The sequence below is a fragment of the Glarea lozoyensis genome (genome assembly GCF_000409485.1).
Source record: "Glarea lozoyensis ATCC 20868 chromosome Unknown GLAREA13, whole genome shotgun sequence".
Classification (NCBI taxonomy): Eukaryota; Fungi; Ascomycota; class Leotiomycetes; order Helotiales; family Helotiaceae; genus Glarea; species Glarea lozoyensis.
In genome coordinates this window covers 1,093,551-1,105,782 of record NW_007360987.1, presented here as the reverse complement: position 1 = coordinate 1,105,782, position 12,232 = coordinate 1,093,551, and the positions used below count along the sequence as shown (strand labels likewise).

At 46.3% G+C, this 12,232-nt stretch overlaps 7 protein-coding genes across 7 annotated transcripts; 4 read left to right on the top strand and 3 right to left on the bottom strand.

Moving 5' to 3' along the window:
* Window positions 1-355: 355 nt before the first annotated feature.
* Window positions 356-1,439, bottom strand: GLAREA_10319 (NAD(P)-binding Rossmann-fold containing protein; the record flags this gene model as incomplete). Its single annotated transcript, XM_008080369.1, has 2 exons — window positions 356-1,023; window positions 1,079-1,439. The coding sequence occupies 2 exons, from the start codon at window positions 1,437-1,439 to the stop codon at window positions 356-358; spliced, it is 1,029 nt and encodes a 342-aa protein (XP_008078560.1).
* Window positions 1,440-2,079: 640 nt separating this feature from the next.
* GLAREA_10318 (HesB-like protein) lies at window positions 2,080-2,985 on the top strand (the record flags this gene model as incomplete). Its single annotated transcript, XM_008080368.1, has 2 exons — window positions 2,080-2,418; window positions 2,470-2,985. 2 exons carry the CDS (start codon window positions 2,080-2,082, stop codon window positions 2,983-2,985), a joined length of 855 nt encoding a protein of 284 aa, XP_008078559.1.
* Window positions 2,986-3,179: 194 nt separating this feature from the next.
* On the bottom strand, window positions 3,180-4,670 carry GLAREA_10317 (Ribosomal protein L30p/L7e; the record flags this gene model as incomplete). The annotated part of the gene is made up of 3 exons (XM_008080367.1): window positions 3,180-3,639; window positions 3,691-3,857; window positions 4,053-4,670. 3 exons carry the CDS (start codon window positions 4,668-4,670, stop codon window positions 3,180-3,182), a joined length of 1,245 nt encoding a protein of 414 aa, XP_008078558.1.
* A 273-nt stretch (window positions 4,671-4,943) lies between these two features.
* GLAREA_10316 (RCC1/BLIP-II) lies at window positions 4,944-6,035 on the top strand (the record flags this gene model as incomplete). The annotated part of the gene is made up of 1 exon (XM_008080366.1): window positions 4,944-6,035. One exon carries the CDS (start codon window positions 4,944-4,946, stop codon window positions 6,033-6,035), a length of 1,092 nt encoding a protein of 363 aa, XP_008078557.1.
* Window positions 6,036-6,142: 107 nt separating this feature from the next.
* GLAREA_10315 (uncharacterized protein) lies at window positions 6,143-7,449 on the bottom strand (the record flags this gene model as incomplete). The annotated part of the gene is made up of 5 exons (XM_008080365.1): window positions 6,143-6,166; window positions 6,200-6,361; window positions 6,406-6,974; window positions 7,025-7,240; window positions 7,290-7,449. The coding sequence occupies 5 exons, from the start codon at window positions 7,447-7,449 to the stop codon at window positions 6,143-6,145; spliced, it is 1,131 nt and encodes a 376-aa protein (XP_008078556.1).
* A 1,153-nt stretch (window positions 7,450-8,602) lies between these two features.
* On the top strand, window positions 8,603-9,916 carry GLAREA_10314 (RNI-like protein; the record flags this gene model as incomplete). The annotated part of the gene is made up of 1 exon (XM_008080364.1): window positions 8,603-9,916. The coding sequence occupies one exon, from the start codon at window positions 8,603-8,605 to the stop codon at window positions 9,914-9,916; it is 1,314 nt and encodes a 437-aa protein (XP_008078555.1).
* A 752-nt stretch (window positions 9,917-10,668) lies between these two features.
* GLAREA_10313 (FabD/lysophospholipase-like protein) lies at window positions 10,669-12,082 on the top strand (the record flags this gene model as incomplete). Its single annotated transcript, XM_008080363.1, has 5 exons — window positions 10,669-10,799; window positions 10,853-11,131; window positions 11,187-11,551; window positions 11,687-11,709; window positions 11,777-12,082. 5 exons carry the CDS (start codon window positions 10,669-10,671, stop codon window positions 12,080-12,082), a joined length of 1,104 nt encoding a protein of 367 aa, XP_008078554.1.
* Window positions 12,083-12,232: the final 150 nt, after the last annotated feature.

Below are 12,232 nucleotides of genomic sequence, written 5' to 3'. Positions count from 1 at the left end.
AGTTCAACATCTTGGCAGAATGGGGCTTCAGCACACAAGTAGGATTGATTGCATAGTCCAGGAGGACAAAATCTAGTAGAAAAGGTAATTGAAATGTAGGAATATATGGTGACATTTGTGTTCTCAGAAGTTTGAGAGATAATATACTTGTAAATTCTGTTGTTGTGAATCGCGAACTATATTCATAGCGATGTCGTTGGAGGAGATTGCTAGAGAAGAATCCTTAAATTATTGCATTATATATCTAACATGCCGTACGTCTATTAACCCCCTGAATTTGATGAAATCCCAGATGCGATAAACCCAAACAATACGCTGATAACTCATCGACTTTCCAATCTCTATAATTCTCCCCTTACGATCTTCCAAGCGCCCTCTCCCATATGCCCAAGGTACTTTCCCAAACAATTGCAGGCCCACGTGCTTCTCTCAATGCCCTCAAAGCAGGTGTAATGGGCTGAACATCATCCGTAGCACCCAACAGATAAACTCCATTTCCATCTCCACTGTCTTTAGCGACACTCAACCCCGTCGGTAGAGGTACCCCAATACCACCACCCCTGGTTGACGGAAACATAGCACTAGTAGCAAGGAACAATCCTCTCTCCCCAGCCTCCTCAACACTCATCGACAAAAACACATTTATCAGCGGTAAGATGGTGTATTTAAACAGCTGAGCCGGGACCCAGAGGACTCCCGCGGTGGTATCCATTAGTCTTGCAACCACACCAGTGTTGACGAATCCGGGATATTTGTGGATGAAAGAGATGGTTGGATTTTGCTTTGCTAATTCTTCGAAAGCGAGGGTTGTCTGTGTCGTTCCGTTCTTGGCGGCCTTCATCATAGAGAAGTCTTTACGCATCTCGAGATCTGTGAGGTCGATAGGCGATTCTTGACCACCGGCGAGGATGGAGATGACTCGTGGATTGGATGACTTCTTCAGCAAGGGAAGTAAATCGTGGATGAAGCGAAAACGAGTGTAATAACGTAGAGCGTGGGGAATGTCAATCCCTTCAATGGAGTCTAGGGCTTATTAACCTTAATCCAACAAGCAAATATGAGAGGGCAGACAACTTACCATTTCTGTCGTCAAACGATAAATATCCCGGCGAGACAAAGACGATATCGACTTTCTCCTCTTTTGCTTTGATTTCGTCACACATTGTATCAACATTCTTCATAAGAGAGATCTCGGTCTGGTGTAAGATAAAAGTGCCATCTGGATTTGACGCTTCAAGTTCTCTCAGCAATGGTGTTGCCGCTTGTATAGAGCGTACTGCAATATATGCTTTAGGTGATTTGGTGAGCTTTGCGAATTGCTTCAATGTTCCCATTCCAATGCCGCTTGTTGCGCCTACAAATACACCAACGAGATCGGATCCATACTTGGAGTCTTTCAGAGCAGCGTTGGAAACTCGAATTGCTTTTATGTTAACCATGTTGACTGGCGAACGAGGAGGGGTTAAGGTCGAGTGTGGGTTTGAGATCAGTTGCTTGAATTGTTACGAACTCAGTTGGTTGGAGGAGGATTGTTTTGAGATAAATTGTTGCACGAGAGATATGTATAGGTAGATATCAAGAATGAGGAATAGATGTGCGATAATGAGAAGGCAGACCTACGCCACATATACTTATAGAAGACTCACATGGTACGACATCTCACTGTCTATTCGAATTCGATACATGCATGGACACTCTCGGATTGCGAAGAATTTACATGGATGAAAGCGAGCTCTCTGGATCAGGGATTCAGCTTGGTAATAACACCCCACATGAGCCCGCTAGCCACTAAGAAAGGCTTTTTTAACCAACCTTTGGACAAGTAAAGAATTCCGACCCCAACAATTCTGAGCTCAAAAATGTGAGGACTTTGATTATAAACAATAAATGCATCTGTAGTATTGTAGTTGAATCGAGTTGTTGTGTCGTTTTGTTTGGTCGTGAAACCAACGTGACCGATACGGAGTCCGCCTCGGCATCCGACCCACAATATTTCTAAGCTTCAATTCTGTCATACCTCACCACGCAACACACCACCGAGTTTACCTGCAAGTTCCAATCCAGCACTCGTCAGCGACTATGGTTTCAAGATCTCTCTCACGAAGCTGCCTCCAGCTATCAACAGCACATTCCACTAGCGCAGCACATTCCTTCACGAATCTTTCCCCTCGCAGATTTCACAGTGGCAGCGCCCCTCCAATTCTAGATTTCCTCCTCCCACCCGCAACCCGGCGATGGAATTCACGGTCAGCTATCTCACGATCCAAGATCCCCTTACAAAGTCGCCGACTGCTAGGAGATACCGCACGAGGCTTTACTTCTTCAACCTCCCGCCATGCGACAGTGGCAATCCACAACCCGCAGAAAGATGACGATGGAAAGGAAATGAGTGTGCACATCACACCCCGAGCATCAAACGTACTTCCCCCTTCGCACCGACAAAGATACGTTCTAACGTGAAAACTGCAGCGTCTGAAACAAATAATGACCAAGGATTCGAACCCAGACTTCGCTTTACGGATCCAAGTCGAGAGTGGCGGCTGCCACGGATTCCAATATCTCATCACCCCAGTCACATTACCACCTTTATCCGCTCAGTCAGAGTTGAAGCAGGAGTCTACGCCAGCGCTGAACACTTCGTCGAGCGATCCAAATGCTATGCCGTCGAGGAGTTCTGGCAATGAGGGAATAATGGAAGAGCATTCGCCAGCGTTGAATACAAGTTCCAGTGACCCCAACGCTATGCCATCTACCGACCACAAGAGCAAGAATAAAGACAAGGTAACACAGATTGACGAAGAAGATGTCGTGTTCATGTCAGATGATGGGTCTGAGGCGAAGGTTGTGATGGACAAGGCCAGTTTAGATTTGCTGAATGGCAGCAAGGTCGACTTTACGAATGAGCTCATCGGAAGTCAATTTAAAATTGACAATCCGCTAGCCACAAGTAGCTGCGGATGTGGCACAAGTTTTGATATTAAGTAGAGAAGAATATTATGCTTACGATCAATCGCATGTTGAGATGGAATGGAGGAAGTGAACAATCACGAAGCAAAAGATGCAAACTCTGAAACAGGGAGGGTAGTGTCATGTCATTCATTTTTATGCTCATTTGACGCCATGCCAGCCGTAGCTGTAGCAGTAAACCCAGACCCAAAGATTACCCCAAATACAACCGCTTAGTTCATTTGTCTGATCAAGGCATTGATCTTGTCCTCACGGTTGCCGAGATCACCTCCCTCTACGAAGTGACGGAACTTTCTTGAGCGGAAACCACCAGTTGGGTTGCTGAGCTTGAATGGCCAGAGGAAGTTGGCGGCTTGCTTGAAGTTTGGACCAACGGTGAAGATCTCGTGGATCAAATCCTCCATGCAGACGATGCCATACTTGCCAAGGCTGTTCTCGATGATAGCGTTGTCGGTAAGAGCAATACGTTGCTTCTCGACCTTTCCGTATCCGCGCTTGTAGATGAGCTCACGGACGGTCTTGAGGTTAGGATATCCGTAAGCGATCCATGGCTCAACGACCTTCAACATTTCCAGGGTAGCCTTGGTCATGCGAACAAAGACACCATTGTTGATTTGGAGAAGGCGAAGGAGTTGGAGGATCTTTCGGGGCTTTGGTGCGATCTTGTTGATACTAAATTTGGGTTAGACGAGCTTGATTATTAAAGTATCGATGCATGCTTACCCCTTGATACGGACAACGAAGACCAACTTCTCCTCGGCTGGGATATAGAAAGAGCCGTCTTGTTTGGCAACACGGGCAAGGCGGATCTTCTCACGCTCCTGGTCGCGGTATTCCTTGACGTACTTCTCGGCACGCTTGAAGATGACACCACGCTTCTCCTTTTGGGCCTGTAATCAGACAATCAGTTTTGCTCGAAAACATCAAATGAAAGAAAACATGAATGATATTCATTGATTTATCAGACCCGAAAGATGGTTAATTGGCGACAACATCGATACTGAATATCTAGCCGCAAAAATGGTGTTATGCATCATATAATCTTTGAATATCATTCCGCAATGTGAAAATCGACGTCCACATACCTTCTTCTTCTTCTCAAGCTCGGCGGACTTCTCCTCTCTGGCCTTCTCCTGGCTCTTGCGCTTCTTCAAGAGGGTCTCTGGGACGAGGATCTGGTCGGCAGTTGGGACGGATCTATTCCAGTTAGTCTTGTGTCCCGCATACATAGTATGGAGAAGAGCGCCGGTTGGGAATTGCAGCTTAAGCGCGACATTCTCGCAAGTGGCTAACTCGAATTTCTTTTGATCGGTAGAAGAGACCAAAGCCGCAACGACTGCTGAGAGTGCGCAAGCAAATGGCATACATTCTATCCCACGAGACCCCGGGGTGGTACCCAAGGTAAATGCAACGCACATGCGTGAACCAAATTTTGCACCGATTTGGAGCGAAAATGAAGTTTCGAGCGGCAATGAATTTGGGAGAGAAGATAACTCTTCAACTCCAAGACCCCGTACTACATCTCTCGCGACGCAAACTGCGAAGCCTAGATCGCGAGGGAGTAGCTCAGGATTGATCGAGCTGGCTACCAGATATCGGTCCCTCAAGAGCGGACTTTCGATGAAATGGCGACACAGCGAGAGGACGGCGACTTGAACTGGAATTCCCAATCGATCAACTCTTTGAAGGATTGGGAGAGCCATACGTTTGGGCCACGGTGGCAGATCCGGTCTTCTTTTGGGCGGGCATCGTGGCGGTGTCGATGTTGTTGTCGTGAAGGTTTGGCGTGAGGTCGAATTGAAAAAGTTCCAATTTCAAGGTCAAAAAGTTGAAGTTGGGTGTGGCCTCGCTTAGACAGCCCCTGCACGATTCTTGGGCGCTAGCATTATAATCACGTGAGTGGGTAAAGCACTCCAGGTTCAACACTAGCAACTTCCGATCTCAAATACCTGAGCTCCACCATCTAGTTTTTCAAAATGACGACTTTATTTGCAATAGGATCGAACGGATCTGGTCAACTAGGAATCGGACACAAAGAAGATGTTTCCGTTCCTAAGCAGGTTCATTTCCAAAATGAAACACCATCGTCAACTCCTCAAGTGAGAGCTGGTGGAAATCATACCTTGTTACTTTCTTCTGGTAGACTTTTTTGTTCCGGCGACATATCTAGTGGTGCTTGTGGATTGGTTTCAGAACCAGAAAACGATGATTCAGGTTTTCGAGAGGTTCGTCTTGATACAGAAGAATCCTCGACCAGACACGACTCCACAATATGCTTTTGTGCAGCCACATGGGAAGCTACTACTATTGTTCTGAAAGATGAAAGAGGGAAAGCGACGAAAGTTTATAGCTTTGGTACTGGAAACAAGGGCGAATTAGGCCAAGGGGAATTGCTATTTCGTTCCTCAAAGGCACAACTTATTAAAGAATTCCCGCCAGATGGATTGGAGGTCGTGGATCTAGCAGCGTCAGTCAGTCATGTCGTTATAGTACTTGAAAACGGCGATGTTTACGGATGGGGGAACGGCAGGAAAGGTCAACTTGGGAAACCAGATGCAATTGTTCATATCCCCCGGAAGCTAGGTGGCATTAACTTTAAAGTCGTACGGGCTGTTTGTGGCCGAGAATTTACGTATCTTCTCAGCGATTGCACAGCAGGTGAGCATGTTGTCCTTGGCTCTAACAAGTGGGAAGTAATTTCATCGGCGCCACTCCACGTACCGGGATGGAAGGATGTGGGCGCAAGTTGGGGTAGCATATTCGTGTTGCAAGAAGATGGCATTCTATTATCTTGGGGCAGAGATGACCACGGACAGCTTAGTCCTCCTGGTCTACCACCACTTTCACAAGTAGCGATTGGCAGCGAACACGCTTTGGGCCACGCTCTTGATGGAAGAGTCTTGGCTTGGGGTTGGGGCGAGCACGGTAACTGTGGACCGAATACCGAACATGGTGATGTGAAGGGCCGGTGGAATGTTATTGCCTCTTCACAGTATTTGCCGCCCTCAGCCAGAATGTCAGGCATTGGGGCAGGCTGCGCTACAAGCTGGGTGTGCATCGTTGCTTGAGCAAACGCTTTCAGTTGTGTAGAATGACATTACCGATCGGATGGAAATGCTCCTAGGGGAACGCCGGAATGATTGATACATCGATATTGATTTCTTCGACCAGAAATCTAGTCGTCGAACATGCCTTTGATCTAGAACATCGTTAGCCGCAAAATCCCTCTGACACGATGAAAAGGTCTTGCCTGGGATAATTTTTGAGTCGGCGGTAGACGTTGGGTAGGAGCTAATTGTCTATCTAAAGCTTCTCTGGACATGTTGCTCTGAAAGCTATTCATACTAGGTGTGACACCATGCTGCGTACGCGTGGAGTTAACCGTCGCGTCGTTCTGCACACTGTCAACAGGAATTCCCACAAAGAATTAAAACTCACTTCTCCTCCGCCTTGACCCCACAGCAGCATGTCATCGTCATCATCTTCTTGGTTGACAGGATCCCACATCTTATCATTATCATCATCTGCTCGTGGCATGAAAAGAGCGTCGGAAGGGATGCTAGGCTGTGGTGGCGGTGGGGATGGCCTGACGTCTCTAGTCTTTGAGAGCTCACGCATTGAAGCGCTCCTGGGAGGCGGAGGAGGCATTTCGGCAGGCGTTGCTCTTTTGGAAGCTGATGCAGTAGCTACCGGCTGTCTTGATGCTTGCCGCTTGGGACCTGCTCGAGGTGCATTCGGAGCTGGTGTTGCTGAGCCCCCTCGAACTTCGCCGATTGTCATGAGGATAAACTCGCTTAGAATTCCGTCGTCGCTGTACGTTAATTGCATTGGTGATGCTGGTCGAGAGTAACAGGCTTTCACTATCGTGCTTGTGATACCGGCATGGGTGATTATGGATTTGAAATCCTTAACGCTGATGACAATATGGAGAAGTTCTTCGACCGAGAATTCTGCAAATTCAAGGCTGTCGATAGCAATAGATGTGTGCAGTGGCTGCTTAAGTATTTCTGACCTTAATTAGCAATGTACTAGCAATATGAGAAAAGTCCGCGCGAACCATTTCCTGACATGATTTTCTCCGTATAACTCGTCAAACTGACGCGACCATCCTCGGAATATATGTCGAGCTGTTCCGTTCCAGGGCCAAAATGTTCCACAAAATCGCGAAGGGTTCTTGATGAAATTGACCACATATTGTTTGCATTTGCCTTTACGAATAGTGCGTGCATTGGAGGGATCGCCTCAAAAGTCAGTCGGTAAGTCTTTATCACGCCTTTGGGATAATCAGCGGCGCTACATCATGATTTTCCAATAGTACCTACCATGGCGACAAATAATCCTGATGGTAAATCGGCTCTTGGATTTACCCTCCTCATCTTCCACAGTTATCTCCGCTCTCTCTACTGCAGTGTCACGCTCTCGTGAAGGGTCTCCGACACGAGCTTTGAAAACAGATAATAAAGCCTTGAATCGATTAGACATACTCTCTTGATAAGACAAGCCGCCCTACCTTGTTGTAAATTCTACAGCAAAACTTATCTTTTGGCTGAGCTGACCGCACCGGCCGGTATTGATATTTCGTGAAAAATTCATTTCCCAGTAATGTGAACGACGCGTACGCGGATTTTGAAGAGTTAAGGGCTGTCAAAACCAACTGTACATGAAAGCCAGTCAACGTTAATGTTCACAAAGAACAAAGGTCACTGACCTTGTCGTTAGATGCTTCTATGGAGACAGCTTCACTAAATTTCCCCAAACACACCAGAGCATCATGCAACTTATTTATCGCATCTGGACTCAGAGTGAAGCTTAGAATCGCCATAACGGGCAATTGTAAACTTCCAGGTCGTTGGCGGAGGCGTGGTGGATTTTTGAATTGGCGTTGAGAATTACGATAGTCAACTCCCCGTGACTACGGGTACCTGGGACCCACATAAATCGCGTCGCGACTTGCCAACATCTGCCCCGCGTTTTAAACAACATTAGGCTTTCTTATAATCGGCAGCGAAATCCTTTCATGCTTCTAGGATCTAATTACGCTCCCGTATAATTCAGGGAGCCTTTTATTACGGCACGCTCCGGAGACTCCCACCTCTCGGTCTTCTATCTCAGGCGTCATGCTCCAGCTTCCAACAGACATTCTTACCTTGATTTGTGAAGAGCTAGGAAATCGGCAAGGCAAGTGACCATCAAACTCACTCATTCCCAGGCCCGATCTTTTGTCAGTAAAACATCATTCGACATCCTGGGCATACGCTAACATCGAGTGCGACCGACAGATTTTGGGACTTTGTTCAATTGCGCATTGACATGCAAGTCACTTGTATACCCTGCTCTAGGATGGCTCTACAGGTATGTTAACAGCGAACGTAAGTGTGCTGTTTGTTTACCATCGCACAGAATCTACAACTATTCCCCCATCTGCTTGAAGGACGATGAAGCTCCCGAAGCTGTGCAGAAGCAGTTGACGATAAAGTGGGCTTTGCTGTGGAAGTCCGTCATCCGGTCGAGTTTGAGCAGTACTGCGTATCCTTATTGTCTCTACATTCGCACTCTCGATCTGCGGAACCTAACGAATTTGCTCGAGGACACAAAATTTTGGGAGTATGCGAGCGAGACGTTCTTCTCGGACGACATGGCCCAATTCCTGGAACACCAAGAGTCACCAGCGAAAAAGATCAAAACAAGAAGTGGCAAGAAGAAGAAGGTAGCTGGCCGTTTTGATATACCTGCAATGTTAGATGTCATTGGCGAGCTGATTACCACCTTTGTCTACGACTCGGCTACCAACCTTGGATATAAGACTGCTCTCGAAGATATCACAGGTCAACTTGGCACCGTAGCTTTACAGAAATGGACCAGTAGACTTGCCAACCTGAAAAGTATGAGCCTGTACGACGGGTCTGTTTTAGATGGGACGGTGGCTGAGTCAATATTCAACCAGTGTCCAAATTTCGACGATCTTACTTTCCTGTACTCTTTACCTAGAGAAGGGATCGACCAACGGCTGTCTTCATTCTTTAATGGTTTGAAGCCAAACAGTCTTCGATCGTTATCTGTGCTGAGTGCAAATGAAATCGGCCCAGAAACGTTGTTGGCTCTGAACCACCACTCAAACTCCTTAAGGTCTCTGACTTTGGACGGCCTGAGATCAGATGTCATTAAAAATCTTTCCCTTCTTCAAGGCTGTGATCAGCTAGAGTGTTTAGACATTCACGATCAGGATGGCGTGGTCGATCTGGAGGCCACTGAAAATGATGTGTTCCTTGAGCTTGTCGCATGGCTAGGCCGCTGCGCCGAGTTGCGGAAACTCAAACTTGTCTCTGTAGTCAGCGCCCCTAGTATTTTAACATCAGTCTGCTTGATGAACAACATTCGTCTCCATAGTCTTGAGATTCACGGTTATACACTTTTTGGCAATCAGGATTTTCATAGGGCAATTTCGCACCAAACTTCACTTGAAGTTTTAAATCTTAGGGCGAATCCAGAGGATTCTTCACGAGATGATATCGAGTGCCTAGTGGACTCCATTTGTTGTCTGCAGAAGCTGAAGGAGTTACGCCTAGCACCAGATACTGCTGATTACTTTCAAACTGGCGCAATAGCAAAGCTCGCATCGCACTTACCAAACCTTGAAAACTTTTCAATCTGTGGATTCGACATTGATGATGGAATTTGGACGTCAATAGCAGGACTTGGTCATTTGAAAATGCTCAGTATATTTGGACTGTCCAGCTTTACCGAGCCTGGCATTCTTTGGTACATTACAAAATTGAAGGTCAACAACCGTGGTCTTGTCCTAGCGATTCAAGCGCAAGATCCTATTAAAGCCTTGACTGCCGATGAAATTGTTTCCATACAATCAGCTCTCACTGCGAAGGTGGATGGGAAACTGGAATACCAGCTACACAGGGAGGCTAGCTCATCTGAGGAGGAATTTTCGGACTAAATTAATAGTATTTACTACTAAAGTCAGTAATGCATTTGCCGTCGACCTGCAGGTTGATTACGCCATCGGTATCTTTCTCAGTATTCTATTAAAGAATTTCTGATGGTAACGTAATAAAAATAGCCTGCTGGTTCACTCCAGGATAATGTATGAATTAACAAGAGTAAGACAACTCATAATATAGCTACATACGCGAAGAGCTAACATATAATATAGCGAGAAACACATAAACTCTCGTGCTAATTCTCGTAGAGTTCGAACTGTCACAATTGTCGAATATTAAAGCTGCGTAAAGTGTGTAGGCTTAAAAAAATGTTTGTATTGAATACGCAGTAGCAGCCCGCCCCAGATCAACAAACAATTCCTAACACTTAAGGCTCCACGTAACATAATATCTCGCTACTACTAGGCTATTCCACGTATATATAACTGTTTATAGTGTCCTCGGATACGATTTCGATACACCTTTCTGGGTAGCCGGATCGTTGCATAGTGGATCGACAATTCGTCTCGGGATTTGTCTTCTAGGGACACTTCAACAACATTCGTCCATGCCACGCACTGTGTCCTAGCTGCAATAAGACGTTTCCAACCACTGCAGGACCCGATTCCACGCCTGGAGCAGCGTCGGTTCTTTCTCTTGGTAACATTGACCAGGCGATTGTCGCACGTCTTTATGTTTCAGCGGCTAACAGGGCACAGATGGCGGCGGAATTAAAGGTTACTCAACGCTGCTGATCCTGCAGGCGATAATGAGAGAAGTGGTTGAAGAAGAAAAGAGACGAGATGAGGCAGAGAACCGACAGCGATCAGAAGAAAACCTGAAGCACTTTCAGCAACCAAGCACGTACTTTGGCTATATTGCTGGAACTTCCACAAGGGGGTGAGTGAGGCTCCAGGGTGTGCTTCGCCATGGGGACTAACACTTCTCAATAGACTTATAGCTATCATGCTAGGCAGACTAAAACTCACTGTAGACGAATGTATCGAGCAGTACGAAATCATAGGCGAGACCATATTCGCTCATCCTAGGAGGTTTCATGTGCAAAACAAATTGTGGCTCTGCTCTAAATTCGACTGGCGAAATGTGGAGGGAGCCTTGACCCAAGTCGTGAACAAATATGCACCTAACGGTTTGAATCAAAATGACTTGGGCCAAGGCCCATGGACGAAGTTTCGCGAACAAGTAACGGATGGGGAGCACCATTGTAAAACGTGAGTAGTAGGAATCTGCGTTGATTGAGCCAAGCATCTGGCTGATATCCTGTAGGGTCGCAGTAGCTGTCAAAGATAATGGTGATGCGGTGACCACGTATTTGTTCCGCTCGTATGTGCATCCTGTGATTTCAGGGCAGTACTACGCCTTAAACCCGGATAACATTGGGTGTGAAGCGGATATTGTAGACGTCGCTAGAGCCACATCTGCCGCACCTGGGTATTTCAAGGTGTTTGAAGTGGGAGACCATAAGTTTATGGATGGGGGTGTACAAGCCGATAACCCTGCTACATTTGCATGGCGTGAAGTCGTCCAGATGGCAAGAAATAATGATACGAACACCACGGCTGGAAAAGCGATCGCATGCTTTCTCAGTATTGGAACAGGGAAGTCTAAATACGAGATATTTGGACGCAAAGGTCAGAACTCTTTGTCGAAGTACTTGACGATGAGGAAAGCACCTAGACAAATGTTGACGGACACTATAAGCATAGTGTACACAGCTATACCGTGCAGAAACTGACTTCATTCACAGGACCCTAATCATCAGCAAGTGCAGTCACGAGCACATGAGGCTGTAAATTACACCGAAAGAGCCTCCAAATTTCTGACCCTCCACTCAAGCTGAACTAATTGTAAACCAGGCAACACCATATTTCCGATTTAATGTGAAGGAGGGATTGCAAGATGTCAAGCTTGACGAACGGACAGAGAAGAACAGAAAAGTAAGGAACGATAATACGGAGAAGGAGGAAAAGATATCTATGTCGACGTTGGCGTACTTGCAATTCGTCACAGAAGCATACTTAGCTTCTAAGGAAACAATGGTACCTCGAGCAGCTGAGGTCTCGGTTATGGATGAAGTACAGAGGTGTGCTACAAAGCTCGTAGATTATCGGCGGGCTCGAGAACGGATCTCACTCTCAACTACTAATGGTAATGCGACATGATCTGACGCAGCGCACTGACCAAAACTGTCTATGTTCACGATTGCAAAGTTTGAATTATGTAATAAAACTAGATATTTTATATGAGAACCCTTCACATTTTGATACCGGTCTGTAATGAGATGAAACTGTAAGTTTATGGGTGATTAGAGG